Here is a 23,024-nt window from a genome sequence, read left to right on the forward strand (position 1 = left end):
CGGGAGCCGCGTCTTTTTGCCGTTTTCACCCTTTTCTTGCAATTTCCCCGCTGCCAACGCCCCCCTACCCGAGGGCTGCCTGCGGGGCTGAGCCCGGCCAACTCGTGCCAGCGATGTCCGGGGGCTGCAGTGCCCACGGGCGGCGCTAGGCGGAGCGGGACCGGGCCGAGCCGTGCCGGGCCGAGCCGTGCCGTGCCGGGCCAGCCCGCCGAGGGGGCCGGGCGGCGCCGCTTTATAAAGGCGGCGGGCGCGGGGCGGGGGAAGCGCGGCCGCTCGCAGCGCTCCGGGACCGGCCACCGGGGCCTTGCCCAGCCCCGGCGGGGCGTGAACGGCACGGAACGGCACGGCTCGGCCCGGCACGGCTCGGCTCGGCACGGCATGGGCCGTCCCGCAGCCCCCTGAAGCCATGGAGCGGCGGGCGCTGTGCGCGGGGCTCTACTGGCTGCTGCTGCCGCTCGCCCTGCTCGCCGGTGAGTGCACGTGCGCCGCCCTCCGCGCTTCATATTTTTTTGGGGAGGGGGGTCCCCAGCTGATGGGGGGTGCCCCGATAAAGGGGGAGCTCCGGGGGGGGTCCCTGTCCCGGCTGGGTGCCGCGCGGGGGCTGCGCTGTGCCTGGAGGTGCGCTCCCCCCCGAGGGGTGCATGGTTTGGGGGGGGCGGGTGGTGGTGCCCCCCCTTTGCCCCTCGTTTTAACCCCCTCCGGTGCGGTTCCCACGAGAAGCCCCCGGGTGAAGCGGGGCCGGGACGCTCCGGGGTTGGGTTGGGTTTGGGGGGGGTGGGCAGCACCTCGGGGTCCCCTCGGAGCGGGGGGGAGCCCCGATCCCCTTCCCCACAACTTTTTTCCCCCCCCCCCTTCGGTACTCCAAGAGCCGCGCTCGGCTCCGCGCAGCCCCGGGGGCGCGCCCGCTGCTGCCGGCCCGGGGAGGGGGGGGGGGGGGGCGGAGGTTGGAGCGGCCTCCGCGGAGGGGCGAGGATGGAACCGGGCACCGGGGACCCCCCCCGTGTACCCCCCTTCCTTATGCATCCCCCCGTGGGTTTGGCAAAAGCCGGGACCTTTTGGCAGGGCGGGGGCCGGGAGCGCCACCGCCCCCCTCCAGGGCCGGGCAGGGGGCGCGCACCTCGGCTGCAGCCCCCGGTAGTGCGGAGCCGGGAGCCGCCTGGCTGCTGGCCTGGAAAATGCCCGTGTGCCGGGGGCTCTCCCCGGGCAAAAATCGTCCCTTTGAACCTGGGAAGCGTCTTCGGGGCTCTCCGTTTACCTTCACGTAGGCGCAAAGGAAAAAAGAAAAACCTCGCCGGGCTCCGTAAACAGGATTGTGCCACGGCCTCCTGGTGCCCGGCCGCGGGCTCGTGCCACCCGGAGAGCTGCGAGGAGCTTTTTGGGGGTGTCACCCGCTGCGGGGACCCCGGGACGTGTGTCCCACCGGGGTCACCTGCAGCCGAGCAGCTCCCGTCCCATCCCGGCTGCGTTTTGGGGAGCCCGGTGAGGGCGCACGGGGTCTCGCCGTGCCTCCAGGGGAGGCAGCCCAAATGGGGCGAGCCTCGCTGGCAGAGGAAGTCGGCGAGCGTTGAAAAAAGCTTCTGTATTTGCTCTCCCTTGCGAGTGACTCAGTGCATCGTGCAGGATGTGAGGAGGTTAATTATAACCCTGCCTGCAAACCGGGCTGGGAAGGTGGCCGGGCGCTGCTTGCACAAGGCCCTTCCAGCCGGGCGCATCCCCGGGGGGGGTGACACGTGTCCTCTTGGGTGCCACCCCGGCGCCGATGGCCCTCGTGCCCTGCTTCTGCTGCTTCTGCCCCGTGCTTGTCGCCCTGCTCCCTCGTGGCACGCCGCACCGGGGCCGGCCAGCTCCTGCAGCCACCGGGGGGGCATGGCACGGCGTTCCCTCTGCCGCACGCTCCGGAGGGGGGCTCGGTTAAATTTGGGGCCCCGCTCGGGCAGCGGCTGTCCTAGGAGATGAAACCCGCCCTGCTCGAGGCGCGAGTGACTCAGCGGGCGCCGGGGAAGTGGCCGTGTCCCAACGGGTCCCGTGCCGCAGGGGAAACTGAGGCACGGGGCTGGGGCTGCTGCCCCCCGGCTGGGAGGAGAGCCCGGAGGCTGACCTGCCTCCGGCCCTGCTGCCTTCCTTCCCCTGCAATTAGGCTTTTCCCCAGCGTCCGGAGGATGTTTGCTGGCGGCTCCCAGCCAGCTCCGTGCGGGTGGAGGCGCCGGAGCTGGGCCCCCGCGGCACGGCTCGGGGCACCCCCCAGCTTCCCACGGCCCCCACCTCGCTCCCAGCTGTGCCTTGGGCCAAATCCTGCGCGGCGTGGGGACGCAATAAACCTCAGCTCCATCCTGCCTGGCTGGGGTGGGTGGGGGGCACAGCCTGCTGCCCCCCCTCGCCATTTATCCGGCTGGTGCTGCAGCGCTCACTGTGCCGGTGGGCCCTGAGGCACCTAGGGAGCACGTCCCTGGGGGTGTCCCCCAAAAATTGGGGGTGCTGGGCTGGGGTGAGGCGAGGACACGGCCCCTCCTGCCCAGCTGAGCCCCCCCCCATACCCAGCACGGGGTTTTGGGGGTCCTGGTGCTGCAGGGAGCCGGTGCCCAGCTGGGCGCGTGGGCTGCAGCCAGCTGCCTCCTGTGGTCAGGTGCTTTTTTTAAATGAGGGGAAATAAAGGGAAGAGAAAAAAAAAAGTAAAAAAAACACACACACAGGAAAAAAAAAATGCCACCGATGTCTCCAAGAGCAATAACTCCATTTCCTCCCAAGGGCAGGCCGGGGGCTGGGCTGCGCAGGGGCTGGCGCGGAGCCTGTGCGGTGCCCGCGCTGCCCTGCGGCTGTGGGGTGCTTTGGGGGCTCCCGGGACCCCCCCACGCAGCCCCGTGGGGAGCAGCATTGGGGCCTGCTGGTGTCCCAGCTGGGCTGGGTTTGCAGGGGGTTGGTGGTCCTGGGGAGCTGGGCACGGTGGGGTTAACCCATGGGGTCCTCACCGTCCCCCCTCCCCAAAGGTCTTGGGATGCCCTAAAACATTTGGGATCCCCGTGGGGGCTGGGTGAGGGTGGGGGGTGTTGTTTTGGCTCCGGCATTGCCCTGTGGCATGAGCCACGCGTGGAAAATGTTACGGTGGCTCCAGAACCCCCCCCCCGTGCCATGGCAGCAGGGATTTGGGGGTCCCCGTTTACAAGTGGGGTGCAACCATGAGAGCAGCGCAGGTGTCCTGGTGCTGAGCACGTGGCTCTGGGGCCCCCAGGACGGCTCCGTCCCCATCCCCTGCAGCCCTGCTGCTGCGAGACGTGTTTGGGGGGGATGAGGGGCATGATTTTGGGGGCACCCTGCCTGTGTAGGGGGACAGATGGCACTGGGGGACCAGCGCAGCACCACAGCTGCCTGCTTAACCTCTCTGCTCTTTCTTCCTTCCGTGCAGATAAGGATTTGGGGCTGGAGGACCTCACTGTTTGTCCAGCAGCACTGTGGCGTCGTCAGGGCCGGCCCCATAACCCCGGGCACGGGGCTGGCATCGGGCACCCACCCCGCTGGTGCTGCGCTCCCCGTGCCGCTGCGTCCCGGGGCAGCTCCCGCAGCATCCCCGGGGAGCGGGGCCGGCCTCGGCCGCTGCGCTGGCAGGACTGGGAGCTGCTTTCCACACAAACAGGATGCAGAGGGTGAAACAGCCGGGCTGGTCCCTCTTCCCGGAAAGAGGAGCCGGGGTTAGGAGGGATGGGGCCAGGAACGGGAACGTGCCCGCGGCCGGTTCTCAGCAGGACGGGGCCGTGGGGGCACGGGGAGCCGTGCGCCCGGGGGCGTCCCTCGTTCTGCAGCTGGTTTGCTGGGTGCGAGGTGACACCCTGGGGACACCGTCCTGACCCCAAGGGTGCCCGTGGGGTGGGATCTGGCTGCGGGACACGGGGCTCAGTGGGGTCAGGGGAGCACAGCAGGGCGCGCAGGGAGGTCAGGAGTTTGGTTAATTAATCCTGGGTGGCCACGGGTCCCCGCAGAGAGCTGGTGGCTGCGTCGTGCCAAGCTGTGTGTGGCCGTAGTGCGTGGTCATGGGGGGGTCTCCATCGCTGGGGGGGTCCGGGGAGCCCCCTTGCCATGCGGCTGGGGATGTCTCCTTCCCAACTGAGCCCCTTCGACCCCTCCTGCTCTCCCCAAATGCCTCCCTGCTGCTGAAACCCGCTGCTGCTGCAGCCCCCCACATGGAGATCCCCTCCCTGGGGGTCCCCCGGGACCGATCCAGCCCGGGAGGGCCCCCAGGAGACCCCCAGGGGCGGCTGAAGGCCGGCGTGCATCGCGCCCAGCTCCCCGGAGCTGGGATTTCTCTCCTCCTGGCACATTCCTGCTGTTAACACTGCGAGTGCTCCCGGCTGCCAGCTCCAGCCACCGTGACGGATCGGCAGCGTGGGAGCAGGGCTGGCTGCTCCCGCGTCCCCCGGGGAGGGGGGGGATGCTCGGGAAGAGAGGGCTGGGACCACGGAGCCAGCGTAACCCAGCTGGGGGGTGCTCAGCCAAGCCAGATCCTGCCCCCCAGAGCCAAAACCCCATGGGCAGTGGGTGCTGGGGAGCAGTGGGTGCCGTGCCCTGCACCCGGCGGGCTCCTCGCAGCGGGGAGGAGCAGGCTCGGTGCAGGAGCGGCCGTCCCGGTGCCGCGGGGCAGCTCGCCCTTGGCTCTCCCTGCTCTGCTCAACTGGTTTTTCCCCCCTCGCCGGCACTTTCCCCCGCACCGTCAGCACCGCAGAGAACCGGTTTCCTCCTCCGACAGGGCTGGGAGCCACCCCGGTCCCATGGGAGCCACCCCGGTCCCATGGGAGCCACCCCGGCCACCCCACGGCGCCGGCTGGGTCCTGGCTGCTCCCCTGGCATTTGCTGGGTGCTTTTTTGTGCCATCCCTTCCCGGCGCTGCAGGTGACCCCAAATCCCTGCCACCACCACGGCCAGCCCAGGAGGGATGTCCCAAGCCAGGGCTGGGATGGGATCTGGGGATATTCCCCCCCCCAGGGACTGCTCAGGGTGGGTGCGCAGCGGGCGCAGCCCCGCTCGGGGTCGATCCCCGGCCTGGGGAGGGGGCTGCCTGCCCCCCACGTCAGCCCGAGCGGCAGCTCGCTCCCCGCCAGGCCAGCTCCTCTCGGCCCCATCGCCCGCTGGCGCGGGAAGAGGAATATTTGCTCCATGAGATCATGGCTTGCGAGACGCAGCGAGCAACCCTCGGCGTGCGGGGAGGTGACGCGCGCCGGGGTCACCGCCGAGAGGCGGCTGGTGGGACGCGGGGTTCCCCCCCCCGGGCACGGGGACAGGAGCCCACCCCGCGCCCCACAACCCTGCCCGGGGGCTGCTGGAGCCCCCTGGGATCTTGGGGGGCTGGTGGAGACCCTGCGTCACCCCCAGACGGGGTGGTGGGGAGGCTCCCGCACCGCTGCAGGATGCGCCGTCCCATTGAAACCTCGTAAACACAGGAAGGGCCGTGCCTGGCTCGCGGTGCGCAGCACGTCCCCTGGCACCCAGCCCGCCCCCCTGCATCCCCAAGGGACCCTATACCCACAGCGGGGTCCCCCCCGGGGCTGCCCCAAAGCGGGGACGTGTCCCTCGGGTTTGGAGGGGAGGGGACAGGGATGCCTTGGGATGCCCCCATAACATCGTTCCTGGCCAACGGGGGCTTGGGGGGCGTCCTGCAGCCGCTGTTCCCATCACCGTGGCCTCGTGGCAGCTCCTGTACCGGGATTGCTGCATCCCCAATTCGGGGTGGAGCTGCCTCGGGGTGTCCCCAGCCTGCGCTCCCCGTCCCTGGGGGTGGCAGCTCCGTGGGGCGCTGGCTCAGGTGCGGGGTTGGGGCCGGCCCCAGTCCCTCCCCAGCTCCTCCGATGGCTTCACGCCTGCAAGCAGGCTGTAATTTGGGTCTAAAAATAAGCCAGGGGGAAGGCGGAGAGCTGCTGGCGTGCCCGGAGCGGGGCCGGGCGCAGGTGAGGGGCTGTGGGTGGGGGTCCCAACCCGGCCGTGCCACCCCCGCCAAACTCAGCACCATCCTGCGTGGAAATGCGGCGGGTTTTCACATCGTTTTTGCGTCCCCATCACCTCAATCTCTAGGACTGCCCTTTGTTTCGGCCTCCCTGTCCTTTTTGGGGTGTCGGGGCAATGCCGCAGAGCATCCCGGGGATGCGAGGGGGGGGTCCTCGTGGGGTGGGGAGCCCCGGGTGCTGTCCCCGTGCCTCTAACCCTGCCCGTGCCTCTGTCCCCAGCCTGCCTGTTCCGCTTCAACGTCCTGTCCCTGGTGTACCTGCTCTACCTCCTGCTCCTGCCCTGGTTCCCGGGGCCCGCCGACCGCGCCGTCTCAGGTGAGGGCACCACAACTGGGGCTCGGGCAGGGGGTTTTGGGGCTATTTTTAAGGGGCAGGAGGGGGAGCTGCCCTCCAGCAGGTACCTGCCCTCATCCCTCTGTGGTTTCCCCTGGGCCGGGCGGCTCCGTGCGGCAGCCTCGTCCCGTTAATTATAGCCCAGTGCGGCTATTAATAGGCCTCCCGCTACGGAGTGGCCAATTTTGAGCCCCGGCCCGATTAACCAGAAACCTCAGGGCTGTGCCAGGCGGGCAGGGACGCACAGCACCCAGCCCTAAGCCCTGTTCCCAGGTGGAAACGAGGGGTGCGTCCCCCTCGGTGGGCGCAGGGGACGCCTTCCCCCCCCATGGCAGGCACCCGGAGGTGCCGTGCCTGTAGCCCTGCTGGCTCCCTGCCCTTCAGGCTGAAAGGTGGCCCTGGCTAAAAGCTCTGCCCTCTGAATATTTCATGGCTTTCCACGGCCTCCGAGCCCGGGAGCTGCTGAGCAGCAGCACGGTGGTTTATAGGAAAAAAACAAGCCAAGGGAGAGCTTGGCACGCGGCTGCAGGGTGGCCGTGGGCTCTGCGCTGCCCTTCCAGCGGCCAGGAAAAGCGCACGGGGTGGTGCCTGCTCCCCCTGCGGGATGGGATGGGATGGGATGGGATGGGAGGGGATGGGATGGGATGGGATGGGATGGGATGGGATGGGATGGGATGGGTGCAGGAGCCCGGGGCGCGCCGCACCCCGGTGCCGGGGAAGCGCCTCGTGCCACTGGGGCATCTGGGGCAAGGAGAGGGAACATGGCCCTGGGGTCCCAGCTCCCTGCATCACCCCGTGCCTCAGTTTCTCCAGGATTTCAGCAGGCAGGATGCTCCTGGGGAGGCTGTGCGGGGTGCAGGGTGAGAGCTGGCATCGCTGGCATCGCTGGCACGGCGGCAGCGCGCCCTTCCCAGCTCCGGGGGCGCTTCCCGGGGGTGCTGAGGGTGCTGGCAGCACCCGGGGTGGTGGGTGATGGAGCACCCGTGTCTCCCAGGTCACACCGGCCGCCTCCTCAAAGCTCTCCTGGGAACCAGCATCCTCTTCCTCCTCGCCCACTTCGTTTTCCAGATATGCCTCTACACGCTGCCCGCCCTGCTGGGGCCCAGCAGTGAGTACCCGTGGGTGCCGGGGGGTGCCCGTGCCTCCCCCCCTGCTCCTGCCACCCTGTGCTTGCAAGGGAGCCCCCGGAGGGGGTGACAGGGGGCAGGATCCCACCCTGCTGGGTGCTAAGGGGCTGCTGAGACCTGGTGGTTCTCTGGGTGCTGTGGGGCAGCGTGGCCCCCGGTGTGGGGCGGTCTCCTCGTGGGGGGCTGGTGCCAATCTCAACGCCTTTGTGGTTCCCTGCAGACAGCAGCTGGGAGGTCCTCGCCCAGCACATCGGGGTCACCAGGTAAGGGTTTCCCTGGTGCCGGGGAGGGGGCGGTGACGTGGTCGCTGCTAAGGGGACCCCCCCTGAACCCTCCCCTGTGCCCGTCTCTTCCCCCAGGCTGGACTTGGACGACCTCCCCAACTCGGTGCGCCTCGTGGCGCCCGACGTCGGCATCCTGCTGGTCTCGTCCCTCTGCCTCTGCCTGTGCCGCCGCCTCGTCCCCAAGGCCACCGCTGCCACCCGCGGCCGGCCACCGGAGTCCCTGGAGCCCCTTGAGCGGGTGAGCGTGACGCCAGTGCCCCCGGCAGCATCCCTCCTGCCACGTCCCGCCAGCCGGTCCCTGGGGATACAGTCCCGTGGGACACGTGGGATGCTCCTGGGGACCCGGGTTTCGGGTTGGGGTTGCAGCCCGGGAGGGGACTTTTGGCTGTGAGTGGTCGGGGACGGACCTCAGCAATGCCCCGGGTCGTCCCCTGCGCCTCCCCCTCCCCGGGGCCGGGGTGACTCAGCGGCGGAGGAGTGCCCGTGTTTGCTCCCGCGTTACCATAGGGATCCCACAAACAGCCCGGCCCCACGGAGCTGCTTTCCGTGGGGTGGCCGAGCCCCGGCTGCCCACGGGTGGGGACGGAGCCAGCGGGGTGCAGGGCTCGGGGGCAGAGCCGCCGGGAGCCGTGCCGTGCCGTGACAGTGCCAGCGGGGCACCGGGGCGCCGTGCCCTGTGCGAGCAGCTCCGGTGTCACCCAGGCAGACAGCCCCGTGCTGATGGCACCCCCCAACCCTGCTGGGACCCCACACCAAGGCTCAGCTCCATTTTTGGGGTGAATCCCACTAGTTTAGGGCTGTCCGAACCCACTCCGGCCACGGCCACAGGGCCGGGCTGTAACCAGAGCCCGGGCAGCAGCGAATGCCTTTGCTGTGAGCGCAGGGCCAGCGCGGGAGGCAGCCTGGAAAAAAGCTCAGTGCTGGGAACCTGGGTGCGGGTGCCAAGAAAAACAGCCGTGTTTCGGAGGCGCTTTCCAAACAGCTAATGAGATAAACACGGCCAGGTGCAGGGCCGTGCGCCCGCGCTGCTCCGGGCAGGGCGCCCCCGCGGCCGTGTGCCCCACGCAGCGGGGAAACTGAGGCACGGCGAGCAGCGGGGTGAAATCAGAGGGGATCCAGGCTGAAATCAGAGGGAATCCGGGTCGGGCTGGGGCTCACGCCGTGTTTCCTCTCCTGGCAGGGGGGAGAGGAGGACGTGGAGAGGCGCGGTGGCGCGGCCGAAGGGGACACGCCGCTCAGCGCCCGGCTGCGGGTGACGGCGCACTGGCTGCTGTGGGCAGCCGGGAAGGGGCTGGCCATCCTGCTGCTGGCCTTGGCCGGTGGGTACGGGGCCTGGGGAGGGGGGTGCACGATGGATTTGGGGGTGTCTCGGTGATTCTGCTCGCCGGGGAGGCGCTCGGCTGGAGGACGGAGGCGCACGGGGGTGCTCGGCCGCGCACTGACCGCCCGCGGGGCGCTGCTCCCCAGGGATCACCCTGCCCTCCGCCTCCTCCAGCGTCTACTACCTGCTCTTCGTGGGGCTGTGCACGTGGTGGGCCTGCCACCTCCCGGCCAGCCGCAGGGCTTTCGACACCCTCTGCATCCTCGTCGGCGTCTACGCCGCCGTCCACCTCCTCTGCCTCTACGCCTACCAAGCGCCCTTCGTCCAGGGGGTCTTCCCGCCCCCCACCATCTGGGCACGGTGAGTGGCACACAGGGCCACGGGTCCCCCTGCGTGTCCCTGGCTGCGTGCCCACGTCCCCGGGGATGTTTCACAGCCAGCACGGCTCCTGCTTGGCGCTCAGCCCGCTCCCGGCTGTGGATGGTCCCCGGGGAGGGCGGCTGGAGGCTGCCCCGGTGCCGTGCCAGGGCTGCGCGCGGGGACGGGGACAGCGCCGTCCCCAGGCAGGAGCTAACGCCCCCCACCTCATCCCCGCAGGGTGTTTGGCTTCAAGGACATCATCCTGCACCGCAACGGCTCCCGGCCCAACGCCCTGGTGCTCAACACCAGCCACCCCTGGCCCGTCTACGCCAACCCCGGCATCCTGCTGCTGCTCTACTACACCGTGGCCACGCTGCTGAAGCTGCGCAGGCTGGACGCCAGGGTGAGGGGCTGCGCGTGGCCGTAGGCACCCTGCTGCTCCGGGCAGGGGGTTTTGGGGGGTATGAGGCCGGGGGACGGGGCACGGTCCTGCTCCTGGATGCTGATTCTGGCTCCTTCCCCTCGCAGAGAGCGGCGGTGCCGGCGCAGCCGCCGGTGAGGGAGCTGGTGGAGCTGGAGAGCTGGCCCAAGGACACCGATGGCGTGGCTGAGGACACCAAGGTGGGGCTGGGGAGGCGGTGGGGGCAGCGCCCCGGTGTTCCTGGTGAGAGGGGGAGCCCCGCTCAGCCCTCTCTGCCCCCCCCCCCCAGCCCATGCTGTCCCCCAGCACCGGGAAGCCGGGCAGCGGCACGGAGAACTGCACCGTCCACGTCATGGGGGATGCGACGCCGCCGGGTAAGCCTGGCCCCAACGCCTCCCCCCTCCCTAAGCCTTGCCCTGCTCCCCCCTGCCTGCAGAGGGGCTCAGGGGGGGGCTCACAGCTCCTGCTCCAGGCAGGAAGAGTCCGGCGGAGCGGCTGCCCCTGCAGACACTGTGGCACGTCATCATGAAGCAGAGCTACGTCTGCGCCCTCATTGCCATGATGGTAAGGGCAGGGGGGGCACGGGGGCACCCCCAAACCTTTCACACCTCTCCGGGCAGCCCCGCATGCGAGCGGCCGCGTCCTGCTTCACCCCTCCCAGGTGTGGAGCATCACCTACCACAGCTGGCTGACCTTCGTGCTGCTGCTCTGGTCCTGCCTCATCTGGATCGTGCGGAGCCGGCACCACTTCGCCATGCTGTGCTCGCCCTTCCTGCTGCTCTACGGCGTGGCGCTCTGCAGCCTGCAGTACGTCTGGGGCATGGACCTGGCCCCCGAGCTGCCCACCCGCGTCGGCCTCATGAGCCTGGAGCAGCTGGGGCTGGTGCGCCCCAAATACCCCTGCCTGGACCTGGGGGCTAAGGTAAACCCCTCTGTTCCATCCCCGTCCCCCTCCCCGCGGTGCCCTCCTGTCTCCTCCGCTCACCGCCTGTCCCCGCAGCTCCTGCTCACCCTCACCTTCTGGCTGCTGGTGCGGCAGTTCGTCAAGGAGAAGCTGCTAACGAGGACGTGCCCGGCCACCCCGCTGCTGGAGGTGACCGTTTCGGACATGGGTGAGGGGTCCCTCGGGGACGTTTTGGGGGGGCAGCAGGGGTGTCCCGTTTTCCCCCCCCTAACCCCAAAGCTGAGCACCCCCGGGATGTGCCCGTGCCTTGCAGAGCCCAGCCGGCAGCGGGACGTGCTGAAGGCGCTGGGTGCCCTGGTGAGGGATTTCTACGCCAAGTACTGGATCTGCGTCTGCGCCGGGATGTTCATCGTGGTCAGCTTCGCCGGGCGCCTCGTGGTCTACAAGATCGTCTACATGTTCCTCTTCCTCCTCTGCCTCACCCTCTTCCAGGTCAAGGGGGGACACGGGGAGGCTGTCCCCGGCCCGGTGGCACCGTGCTCACGTCCCTTGTCCCCCCAGGTGTACTACAGCCTGTGGCGCAAGGTGCTGAAGGGCTTCTGGTGGCTGGTGGTGGCGTACACCATGCTGGTGCTCATCGCCGTCTACACCTTCCAGTTCGAGGACTTCCCCATGTACTGGAGGAACCTGACGGGCCTCACCAACCAGCAGTGAGTGCCGGCATCGGGGCGCAGCCAAAAGATGGGGAAACCGAGGCACGGGAGGGTTGGGTTGAACCCCCCAAACCCTTCCGAGGGGCTGCCCGTGCCGCACGGGGGGTGTGCATGGAGGTGTCCCCGAGCTGACCGGGCTGTCCCCTCCCTGGCCAGGCTGGGTGACCTGGGCCTGGAGCAGTTCAGCGTCTCCGAGCTCTTCTCCAGCACCCTCATCCCGGGTTTCTTCCTGCTGGCCTGCATCCTGCAGCTCCACTACTTCCACCGCCCCTTCATGCACATCACCGACCTGGAGCACGTCCCCGCCGCCGAGCCGCGGCCCCGACACATCCCCAGGTAGGGCCCCGCGCACCGGGGTGTCCCCCCCCATGTCCCCCATGTCCCCCGTGTCCCCCGTGTCCCCAGTGCTGAGCCTTTCTACCCACAGACCCGAGGAGCTGCACGGGAGCCGCCTGCTGCGGGGCGCAGCCGTCGCCGAGAGCGCCGGGACCGAGGCGGGCGATTCTGACACCGCCTCGCAGGGTACGGGTTGGGATTGGGGTGTCCTCGGGGACTGGGAGAGGGTGTGGGGTGGGCTGGTGTTCTACAAGCCCAGGAGGGGCCAGGGGATGGGATGGGTTGGGATGGGATGGGGCATACTTGAGCCAAGGAGGATATGGGGATGGATTGGGGTGTCCTTGGAGCCAAGGGGGATATGGGGATTGATTGGGGTGTCTTCGGAGCCAAGGAGGTTATAGGGATGGATTGGGGTGTCCTTGGAGCCAAGGGGGATATGGGGTTGGATTGGGGCATCCCCTGAGCCAAGGAGGATATGGGAATGGACTGGGGTGTCCCCCGAGACGAGGAGGATAAAGGGATGTGTTGGGGTGTCCTCGGAGCCAAGGAGGATATAGGAACGTGTTGGGGTGTCCTTGGAGCCAAGGGGAATATGGGGATGGATTGGGGTGTTCTCAGAATCCAGAAGGAGGATATAGGGATGTTTGGGGACGTCTTCGGAGCCAAGGGGATTATAGGGATGTGTTGGGGTGTCCCCCAAGCCAAGGAGGATATAGAGGTGTGTTGGGGTGTCCTCGGGGCCTGGGAGGGTACTGGGGTGGCTTTATGGCATCCACCAAGCCATGAAGGGACCGGGTGGGCGCAGGGCCATGTTGGGGTGTGCTCCCACCCAGGGATGGGTGCGGGGGTGTCGGTGACTGTCCCCGTGTCCCCGCAGTGCCCACCAAGTGGGGGCTGGTGCTGGAGCGCCTGATCGTGCTGGGCTGGACCTTCTCGGACACGCTGACCCGCGGGCAGGTCTTCGTGGGGCGCCTGCTGGAGCTCCACGTCCTCAAGCTGGTGGCTCTCTACACCGTCTGGGTGGCTCTCCAGGAGGTAGGGGCACCGGGATCCGGGTTTTTGGGGAGTAGAGGGGGGCTCTGCTGGGCACCCCGGGGTGCTGACGGCACCTCCCTGCCCCAGGTGTCGCTGATGAACTTCTTGCTGGTGCTGCTGTGGGCTTTCGCCATGCCCTACTGCCGCTTCCGCCACATGGCCTCGTGCCTCTCCACCGTCTGGACCTGCATCATCATCGTCTGCAAGATGCTCTACCAGCTCAAGATCGTCGATCCCAGCGAGTACTCCAGCAACTGCACCCAGGTGCCGGGGCGCCGGAGGGTTTGGGGGGACCCTTCCCGGCTCCCCAAGGTGGGTGCTGACCCCTGTGTCCGCGCCCTCGCAGCCCCAGCTCAACGGCACCAACCTGAGCCCCGAGGAGCTGGGCAACTCCACGCTGTACCGCGGCCCCGTGGACCCCGCCAACTGGTTCGGCATCCGAAAAGGCTTCCCCAACCTGGGCTACATCCAGGTGGGCTGGGGCGGGGGGCGGAAAAAGGGCAGGGTCCCCTCTCCCCGTCCCCATCCCAAGCACGGCGGAGCTGAGCGCCACCTCGCCCCCTCCCCAGAACCACCTCCTGGTGCTGCTGCTGCTGGTGTTCGAGGCCGTGGTGTACCGGCGCCAGGAGTACTACCGAAAGCAGCACCAGCTGGTGGCCCCCGTCACCGAGACCGTCTTCGAGGACGTGTCCCACGAGCACCTCGACCAGGGCCTGGGCAGCTGCGCCAAGTATTTCGTCAACTACTTCTACTACAAGTTCGGCTTGGAGGTGGGCGGCGGGGGCACGGGGCACGGGATGGATGCGTTGGGGTATGGGGTGGACGCGTTGGGGTACAGAATGGACACATCAGGGTGCAGGACAGACAGGTGGGGGTACAGGATGGATGTGTGGGGTGCGTGGGGGTACAGGATGGACACGTGGGGTGTGGGACAGGCATGGGGTGGATGTGTGGGGGTATGGGACAGGCACGTGGGGTGCATGGGGGTACAGGATGGATGCATTGGGGTATGGGATGGATGCGTTGGCATATAGAACGGACACGTGGGGGTACAGGATGGATGTGTGGGGTATGTGGGGTGTGGGATGGGCACAGGATGGATGCATCAGGGCACAGGATGGGCATGTGGGGTGCATGGGGGTACGGGACGGACACGCGGGGTACAGGACGGACACGTAGGGCTGAGCTGCCACCCTCCCGCCCTCCAGATCTGCTTCCTGATGACGGTGAACGTGATCGGGCAGCGGATGAACCTCATGGTGATCCTGCACGGCTGCTGGCTCGTCGTCATCCTGACGCGGCGGCGGCGCGCGGCCATCGCCCGCCTCTGGCCCAAATACTGCCTCTTCCTCGTGCTCTTCCTCCTCTACCAGTACCTGCTGTGCGTGGGCATGCCGCCCGCCCTCTGCGTGGGTAAGGGGCGTGCTGGGAGGGGTCCGGGGGATGGAATTTGGGGGTCTCGGGGGAGGGTGGTCACCCCGGTACCCCCCCTCCCCTCTCCGCAGACTACCCGTGGCGCTGGAGCCGGTCGCTGCCCATCAACTCGGCGCTCATCAAGTGGCTCTACCTGCCCGACTTCTTCGTGGCCCCCAAATCCACCAACCTCATCAGTGAGTGCCCCCCGCTGGGGAGGGGGTCAGGGGGGGTCAGGAGGGGCTGTCTGGCCACACCCACCGGTGGGCGGGGCTATAATGTGGGCGGGGCTTTGGGAGGTGCCACGCCCCTCTTGGATAATGCACGGGTCAATGGACACCCAACGGGGGAGGGGCTTGTAGCCATTTGGGGAGGGGCTTGGTTGAGGCCACGCCCCTTTTGTGGGATGGGAGGGGCTTTGCATGACCACACCCATTTGTGGGAGGAGCCTGATGAAAGCCACACCCCTCCAGGAGGAGGGGCTTGAGGTTGACCACACCTCCCTTTTGGGCGCACAATGCGCCCAAATCCACATCCATGAAATGGGACCGCCCAAATTGGGGGGAGGAGCTTTCTGTGACCCCGCCCGTTTATTTATCGAGGGGGCGTGGCCTCTGGAAGCCCCGCCCCCCTTTTGGCTGAGCCGTGTGCCCCGCAGACGACTTCGTGCTGCTGCTGTGCGCGGCGCAGCAGTGGCGGGTGTTCGCGGCCGAGCGCACCGAGGAGTGGCTGCGGGCGGCGGGCGAGAACGCGGACAGGCTGGACCTGGGCAGGGACCCCCACAACCCCACGCCCAACTTCATCCACTGCCGGTGCGTGGGATGGGGGCCCCGAGGGCGGGGATGGGACCCGGCGGCACTGGGACGGGGACTGGGCTGGGACGGGACCCGTGCCACCAGGGTGGTGACACCAGGGTGGTGCCCCCACATTTGGGATGGGAGCACCCCGAGGCTGTGGGGGGACCCTCTGGGGAGATCAAGTAGTCAAGGGCATGCTTGATCACGCATGGATTTTGGGATACCCATGGACTGGGACAAGGCACGTTGTACCCCAAGACTGGTTTGAGATGGGCACCAGGGTACCCAAGGGCTTTGGGACTCCATAACATGATCGGGACCTGCTGGTTTGGTTGGGGGTAGCACCCCAAGCTTTGGGACCCCATAACATGATCGGGACCTGCTGGTTTGGCTGGGGGTAGCACCCCGAGCCCAGGCGGTGCCAATTTTGGTGCTGGGAGGAGGCGGGGACCCTGCCCTGAGCGCCCCATCCCGCAGGTCGTACCTGGACATGGCGAAGGTGGTGGTCTTCCGCTACCTCTTCTGGTTCGTCCTGGTGGTGGTCTTCATCACCGGGGCCACCCGCATCAGCCTCTTTGGCCTCGGCTACCTGCTGGCCTGCTTCTACCTCCTGCTCTTCGGCACTGCCATGCTGCGCAAGCCGGCGCGGGCGCGCCTGGTGCTCTGGGACTGCCTCATCCTCTACAACATCACCGTCATCATCTCCAAAAACATGCTGTCGGTGAGGGCATCGGCCCCGGGGGGGTGCTCCTGGGGTCACCCTGGGTGTCCCCGGGGGTCTGACCCCGTGCCGTGCCCCTTTTCCCGCAGCTCCTCTCCTGCGTCTTCGTGCAGCAGATGCAGAGCAACTTCTGCTGGGTGATCCAGCTCTTCAGCCTGGTCTGCACCGTCAAGGGCTACTACGACCGTGAGCACCGGCACGGGGGGGCGAGTTGGGGGCTGCCCTGCTCTGCGTCGATGGGGTTAGGGGGATTTTTTTGGGGTGCTGCCTTACCTGCTTCCCCCCCACACTTCTCTCTGCTAGCCAAGGAGATGGGCAAGGACCAGGACTGCTCGCTGCCCGTGGAGGAGGCTGGCATCATCTGGGACAGCATCTGCTTCTTCTTCCTCCTGCTCCAGCGCCGCGTCTTCCTCAGCTACTACTTCTTGCACGTCATGCTGGACCTCCAAGCCTCCGCCCTGCAGGCTTCCAGGTGAGCCTGGGGGTTCCCGGGGGTCCCCAGGGGTGCTGGGTGCGGGTGTCCCCCCCCCACCTCACCATCTCCATCCCCGCAGGGGCGTCGCGCTGTTCAAGGCCAGCATCCTGAAGAGCATGCGCTCCCACCGGCAGGCCGAGAAGAAGTCTCTGGCCCAGCTCAAACGGCAGTGAGTGGGTTTTGGGGGGGCACCCGGGAGCCCCCTGCGCCCCCCCCCCAAGCGCCCTGCAGCCCAGCATCGCGCTGGGGTCCCTGGGGCCTTTGGGGAGCTCTGGAGCAGCCTGTGCTGCGCCCCGCAGGATGGAGCGGATCCGAGCCAAGCAGGAGAAATACCACCAGGAGCGGCTGCCCGCCAGTGAGGGCCAGGATGAGGCCAGGCCAGGTGAGACCCTACAGGGGGCGTCCCAAGCCCCCAGCCCCTCCTGCTCCCCCCCCCCGTAGGGGTGGCCTCGACCCATCGGCGACGTTTTGCCCCCCCGGCTTTCCTCGCTGAGCTGGGGGGAGACCAGCGGAGCCTGGTGGAGCGCAGCGGTGAACACCCCCTGTACACGCACAAACAACACCCCCTTACCCAAAAAAACGTCCCCCACGCCGGGACGGCTCGCCCCCCAGCCCCACTCAGCCCCCGCTGCCCTTCCACAGCGCCCGGTGGCCCGGCGGACCCTTCCCGGCAGAGGGAGCGGTGGTGGCGGCCGTGGTTAGACCACGCCACAGGTACTGCCCCGGCACGGGGCGCGGGCAGGGAGCAGCGGTGACGGTGCTTTCGGCGAGGTGACACCCTGCATGCCCCCCCCAGACCCCCACGCTGGGCATTAACCGGGCCGTTTTCTGCTGCTGAGCACTAACGGGGGGCATGGATGTGTGGGGTGCCCGCAGGGCTCGGCGCTGGAGGGACCCCTCTTTGGGGACCTTGGTGTCCCCAGTGGGGATCCTCGGGGGTGTCCGTGGCACCGAGCTGTGCCAGGTGGAGGGGACACGGTGATGGGGGCACCCCGTGACACCCCGTGCCGCCCCGGTAGTGCTGCATTCGGGGGAATATTTCCTCTTCGAGTCGGACAGCGAGGAGGAGGAGGAGGCGGCGGCGGCGGTGCCGGAGGAGCCGCGGCCGGGCAGGCAGAGCGCCTTCCAGGTGGGCATGGCAAGGGGCTGGGGGGGGTCGGCCGTGCCCGCTGGGTGCTGATGGCCCCCTCCCCAAATCAGCTTGCCTACCAGGCCTGGATGACCAACACCAGGACGGCGCTGCGGCAGCAGGAGCGGGAGCAGCAGGAGCTGCTGGGGGATGAGCTCGCTGCAGGTGGGGCTGGCGGACCCCAAAATGGGGCTGGGGGCCACCACGGGGGGGTACGGCTGGTGTTTGATCCTCGGGGTCCTGTAACAGGGCGTCGTCTCAGCGGGGTTCCCAGTGGGTGCGTGTGGATTCTCTGGTGTCTAAGATGGGGTTGGGTGCGAGCTGTGCATCCCCCTTGGTTTTTTAAAGTTGGATGGAGAGGATGGGGGACCAGGAAGCCACAAAAAGAGGTCACAAATAATGTCCCATCCCTTTTCGTGGAGGGGCCCTGACCTGCTGCCTGCCTTGCAGGGGACAGCAGAGGAAGGGAGGAGGCGCTGGAGTCGCCTAGAGAGGCCGAAGGCCAGGAGGAGGAGGAGGAGGAGGAGGAAGGATCTGGTAGGTGCTCAGCAGGACCCTGCCAGCCCTGGTGGGGTGTCTCGGGGGGGTGCTGAGCGGGTGCGAAGCCGCGAGCCCCTCTCTCCTCGCCCCGGCAGAGCGGGGCAACGTGCTGCAGCGGGCGCTGAACACCCTGCGCTTCCTCTGGGTGCTGTGCCAGGCCATGGTGGACGGCCTGACCCAGTGGCTGGACGCCTGCACGCGGGAGCACGCCGACATGTCCACGGTGCTGCGGCTCGAGAGATACGTCCTGACGCGGCGCCTGGCCAAGGTGACCCCCCCGGGGAAGGGACAACGGGCACGGGAGGGGGGACGGTGGCACCGCGCCGGCGCTCACCCCGTGCCCGCCGCAGGGCGAGGACGTGCACCGAGGGGTCCTGGATGAGCTCTACCTGCTGCCCCCCGAGGAGCCCCCCCCCGAGGAGCCGAGCCAGAGGGTGTCTGGGGGTGCGGACCCCCAAAACGGCGTCGCTTCCAGGCAGGTGCATAGATCCCCCGGGGGGTGCCCGCCCGGCGCCGTGGGGCTGGCGAGGAGCGCGCTCACCCGGCCCCGTGCCGTCCCCAGCGGGCGCGACGGAGCCGAGCGTGGCCGAGGGGCTGAGCCCCCCCCTGGCAGCCAGGAGCAGGGGACGAGCTGGGGGTCGCAGGAGGACGTGGCCGGCTCTCGGGAGCTCCTGGCCCTGCCGCAGAACCGCACCCGGACGGCCAGCGAGCTGCTGCTGAGCAGGTATGGGATGGACACGGGGACAGGGATGGGGACGCGGTGGGTCGGGGGCGCAGGCTCAGCCCCCGTGCCAACCCCCCCAGGCGGCTGTACTTCGTGGAGCTGGAGGAGTCGGAGCAGTTCTACCAGTCCCACAACCGCTTCCTGAAGCTGCTGCTGGCCCTCTACCGCTGCGTGGCCGCCCACTCCGAGCTGCTCTGCTACTTCGTCATCATCCTCAACAACATGGTGACCGCCTCCGTCATCTCCCTCTTCCTGCCCATCCTCGTCTTCCTCTGGGCCATGCTCTCCATCCCCCGGCCCACCAAGCGCTTCTGGATGACCGCCATCATCTTCACCGAGGTGGGCAGGGGGGTGGCCGGGGAAGGGGGACGAGGACACGACGGCACCATGACGGTGACCCCGGATGCCACCCGGTGACCCCCGCGTCCCCGCAGGTGATGGTGGTGGTGAAATACCTCTTCCAATTCGGTTTCTTCCCCTGGAACGGCTACGCCATGCTGGTGCGCAACGAGGGCAAGCCCTTCTTCCCACCCCGCATCCTGGGGCTGGAGAAGACCGACCGCTACATCAAGTACGACCTCGTCCAGCTCCTGGTGCTCTTCTTCCACCGCTCGCTGCTGCTGGTGAGCCCCGGGGCACCCGTTTCTGGACGGGCCCTCGCCGCGTTGGGCGCGCCCCATGGCCCCAGCGGGGTCTTGGAGGGCGTGCATGGGGCTGGGGGTGGCAGCAGCCACCCTGACCCCCGCCCTCCCCAGTGCTACGGGCTGTGGGACCACGAGGAGGACCCCTTCGCCAAGAAGAAGCCGGAGGCAGAGCGGGCGGAGGAGGAGGAGGAGGAGGAGGAGCGGCGGGAGGAAGCAGGACCCCCGGCGGTGGGCAAGGAGGGGGCGGCGCCGCCGGCAGAGCCGGGGGCACCAGGCGCAGCCACGGGGCCGGAGGGCGATGCCGGGGGGCCAGAGGAGGGGGCCGGGGATGCGGCCACCCAGCTGCGCTTCAGGAGGAAGAGGAAGAGGAGCAAGGAGACGAAGGCTGCGCTGGAGGAAGGTGAGCGCCACGTCCCATCGCTGAGCTTCAGGGGGTGCTGAGCGCCCCGGCACAGGGCAAGGCTCGTGGCCCCCCTGGGCAGGATGCAGCCCCGCAGGGCCCCGAGGTCACTCGTGCTGCGTCTCGCCCACAGGGGATGGCGAGGAGGAGGAGGAAGAGGAGGAGGAGGAAGAAGAGGTGAAGCAGAGCCACTCTCAGAAGAAGCTGAAGGCGCTGGGGCTCCGGGTCAAGCTCTTCTTCCTCACCGTGTGGGTGCCCTGCGGTGCTGGTTGGGGTGGGGGCTGCAGCTCCCAGCCCCCCTGGTGACCCCCTGTCCCCTGTCCCCCCCCCTAGGGCGCAGAACACCTACCAGCCCGTGCGTGGCTTCTTTCGGGACATCCTGCACACCCGCTACCGGGCGGCCACCGACGTCTACGCGTTCATGTTCCTGGCCGACGTGGTCGACTTCATCATCATCATCTTCGGCTTCTGGGCCTTCGGGGTGAGCTGGGGGGGGGGGAGCTCTGCGGGGTGGATCCCGGCTGCGGGGTCAGGCCGGGCTCTGTCCTCACCTCGCCGCCGCCATCCCCAGAAACACTCGGCGGCCGCCGACATCACCTCCTCGCTGTCGGACGACCAAGTGCCCGAGGCCTTCCTGGTGATGCTGCTCATCCAGTTCACCACCATGGTGATCGACCGCGCGCTCTACCTCCGCAAGACGGTGCTGGGCAAGCTCATCTTCCAGGTCATCCTGGTCTTCAGCATCCACCTCTGGATGTTCTTCATCCTGCCGGCCGTCACCGAAAGGTACCGGTCCCACCGAGCAGCTCCCAGGGCGCTGCGTGCTCCTTGGGTGCCTGAGGCCGTGGGGTGGTCCCTTCGTGGCCCCAGCCCTTCGTGGTGGCCCCGTATGGCCGGGGAAGGGCTGGGGTGGCCGGAGGGGTGACACCTCCCTCCCGCAGGTTGTTCAGCCTCAACACGGTGGCCCAGCTGTGGTACTTCGTCAAGTGCATCTACTTCTCGCTCTCAGCCTACCAGATCCGCTGCGGCTACCCCACGCGCATCCTGGGCAACTTCCTCACCAAGAAATACAACCACCTCAACCTCTTCCTCTTCCAGGGGTAGGGGACGCGGGGTGGCACGGGGGGGGGACACGTGGCCCCAGGTGGGCACACGGAGCCGTAGCAGCCCCCTCTCCCCGTCCCCGACAGGTTTCGCCTCGTGCCCTTCCTGGTGGAGCTGCGCGCCGTCATGGACTGGGTGTGGACGGACACCACGCTGTCCCTGTCCAACTGGATGTGCGTGGAAGACATCTACGCCAACATCTTCATCATCAAGTGCAGCCGCGAGACGGAGAAGGTAGGACCCCAACGCACCCGTCCCCATCGGGGTGTCCCCGGCTGGGTGCCCCCACTCATCCCCCTGGCACCCCTGCGCCGTCTCCCCGCAGAAATACCCGCAGCCCAAAGGGCAGAAGAAGAAGAAGATCGTCAAGTACGGCATGGGGGGGCTCATCATCCTCTTCCTGGTGGCCATCATCTGGTTCCCCCTGCTCTTCATGTCGCTGGTGCGCTCGGTGGTGGGTGTCGTCAACCACCCCATCGATGTCACCGTCACCCTCAAGCTGGGGGGGTACGAGGTGAGGAACGGGGGGCAGCCTCGGGGCTGGGGCTGGATGCCGGGGTCCCCCACACGTCCCCGCTGATGCCACGTGTCCCCGCAGCCCCTGTTCACCATGAGCGCCCAGCAGCAGTCCATCCAGCCCTTCACCCCCCAGGACTACGAAGCGCTGACGAACCAATTTGAGAGGCAGCCGGTAAAAAACAAATCCCCTAAGCAACCCCCCTGAACCCTCCTGGTTCCGTGCCACCCGTGCCCAGCCACGTGCCCCCGTCCCCTCCGCAGGTGGCCATGCAGTTCATCACGCTGTACGGCTACGAGGACATCGTCACGGCGCGCATCGAGGGCAGCTCGGGCTCGCTGTGGAGCATCAGCCCGCCCAGCCGGGAGCAGATGCGGCGCGAGCTGCAGAACGGCTCCTCGGACATCACCCTGCGCCTCACCTGGACCTTCCAGAGGTAACGCTGGGGTCACCGGGGGGGGGACACAGCGGGTAGCCCCCCGAGTCTGAGCCCTTTCCGCCCGCAGGGACCTGGGGAAGGGCGGCACAGTGGAGCACACCTTCGACAAGCACACCACCGACCTCCAGCCCGGTGCGCCCGAGCGCGTGGAGCTGGCCCAGCTGCTGCAGGGCACCCGCGACGCCCCCGTGTGAGTGTCCCCGGGCACGGGGAGGGGGCTCAGGGTTGGGGACGCCACCTGTGTCCCCAATTAATCCCCGCTTCATTGCAGCCAAGTGCCCAAGCTCTTCCCCAAATACATCCGGGCACCCAACGGCCCCGAAGCCAACCCGGTCAAGCAGCTCCTTCCAGGTGCTTTTTTGTTTTTTTTTTTCCCCCTTTACGCATTGGTGGGGGGGTCTCAGCCACCACACCGTGCCCTGACCCCCCCCCCTGTCCTCCCCACAGACGGAGAGGACAGCTACCTGGACGTGGAGGTGCAGCTGAAACGGGAGCGCGTGGGCTCGGGGCAGGGCAGCGACAGCTTTTTGGAGTGGTGGGTGGTGAGGCTGAAGGACGCCCCCCCTCGCGACGGCAACATCCTGCCCATGGTCATCTTCAACGACAAAGTCAGCCCCCCCAGCCTGGGCTTCCTGGCCGGCTACGGGTGCGTAAGGAGGGCACGGAGGAGCCGGGGAGGTGTGTGGGGGGGGGACACACCGGTGGGATCCTCACCCCGAAACCCCTTGCAGGATCATGGGGCTGTACGTCTCCATCGTGCTGGTGATCGGGAAGTTCGTGCGGGGTTTCTTCAGCGAGATCTCGCACTCCATCATGTTCGAGGAGCTGCCCTGCGTGGACCGCATCCTGAAGCTGTGCCAGGACATCTTCCTGGTGCGGGAGACGGGCGAGCTGGAGCTGGAGGAAGAGCTCTACGCCAAGCTCATCTTCCTCTACCGCTCCCCCGAGACCATGATCAAGTGGACGCGGGAGAAGGAGTAAAGGGGAAGGGGGCTCCGGCCCCCTCCCCGGGGGGACATCACCGCCAATGCCTTAACCAGCCCCGCGGGGGCCGCATCCTGCCCGGGGGGGGGGCACGGGACGGCGCGCTGGGCGAGCCCAGGCTCTCGCTTTTAAAAGGAGGAGCTTTTTGGTGTTTTTTTTTTTTTTTTTTTTTATTATTTTTTGCCTTCCACGATGCTTTCAAGCCGGCTGACCGGCCGAGAGCACCTCGTGCCTTCCTTGGGGAGCAGGGGGGGGGGCTTGGCCCCATGGGCACCCCGGTGTTTTTTGGGCAGGGGGGGGGTCCAGGAGCTGGTCC

General features: G+C 68.1%; 1 protein-coding gene across 1 annotated transcript; it reads left to right on the plus strand.

Annotated features, from left to right (window-relative positions):
- The first annotated feature begins 282 nt into the window (after positions 1 to 282).
- Positions 283 to 22,862, plus strand: PIEZO1 (piezo type mechanosensitive ion channel component 1 (Er blood group)). The gene is made up of 51 exons (XM_084533014.1): positions 283 to 470; positions 6,207 to 6,302; positions 7,315 to 7,428; positions 7,668 to 7,710; positions 7,807 to 7,969; positions 8,912 to 9,050; positions 9,199 to 9,412; positions 9,650 to 9,815; positions 9,941 to 10,033; positions 10,123 to 10,207; positions 10,306 to 10,397; positions 10,495 to 10,755; positions 10,834 to 10,945; positions 11,051 to 11,229; positions 11,299 to 11,447; positions 11,607 to 11,786; positions 11,878 to 11,972; positions 12,664 to 12,821; positions 12,909 to 13,085; positions 13,168 to 13,293; positions 13,391 to 13,591; positions 14,030 to 14,234; positions 14,327 to 14,431; positions 14,893 to 15,046; positions 15,509 to 15,752; positions 15,842 to 15,938; positions 16,056 to 16,224; positions 16,307 to 16,396; positions 16,527 to 16,609; positions 16,870 to 16,941; positions 17,247 to 17,356; positions 17,428 to 17,521; positions 17,807 to 17,893; positions 17,992 to 18,164; positions 18,247 to 18,371; positions 18,459 to 18,620; positions 18,701 to 18,959; positions 19,055 to 19,243; positions 19,376 to 19,664; positions 19,798 to 19,912; positions 19,998 to 20,145; positions 20,236 to 20,450; positions 20,606 to 20,764; positions 20,855 to 21,002; positions 21,094 to 21,282; positions 21,367 to 21,459; positions 21,549 to 21,721; positions 21,792 to 21,914; positions 21,996 to 22,075; positions 22,172 to 22,370; positions 22,456 to 22,862. Exons 1-51 carry the CDS (start codon positions 407 to 409, stop codon positions 22,703 to 22,705), a joined length of 7,506 nt encoding a protein of 2,501 aa, XP_084389140.1. The 5' UTR covers positions 283 to 406; the 3' UTR covers positions 22,706 to 22,862.
- The last annotated feature ends 162 nt before the right edge of the window (positions 22,863 to 23,024 follow it).

The sequence above is a fragment of the Aythya ferina genome (genome assembly GCF_964211825.1).
Source record: "Aythya ferina genome assembly, chromosome: 12".
Lineage (NCBI taxonomy): Eukaryota > Metazoa > Chordata > Aves > Anseriformes > Anatidae > Aythya > Aythya ferina.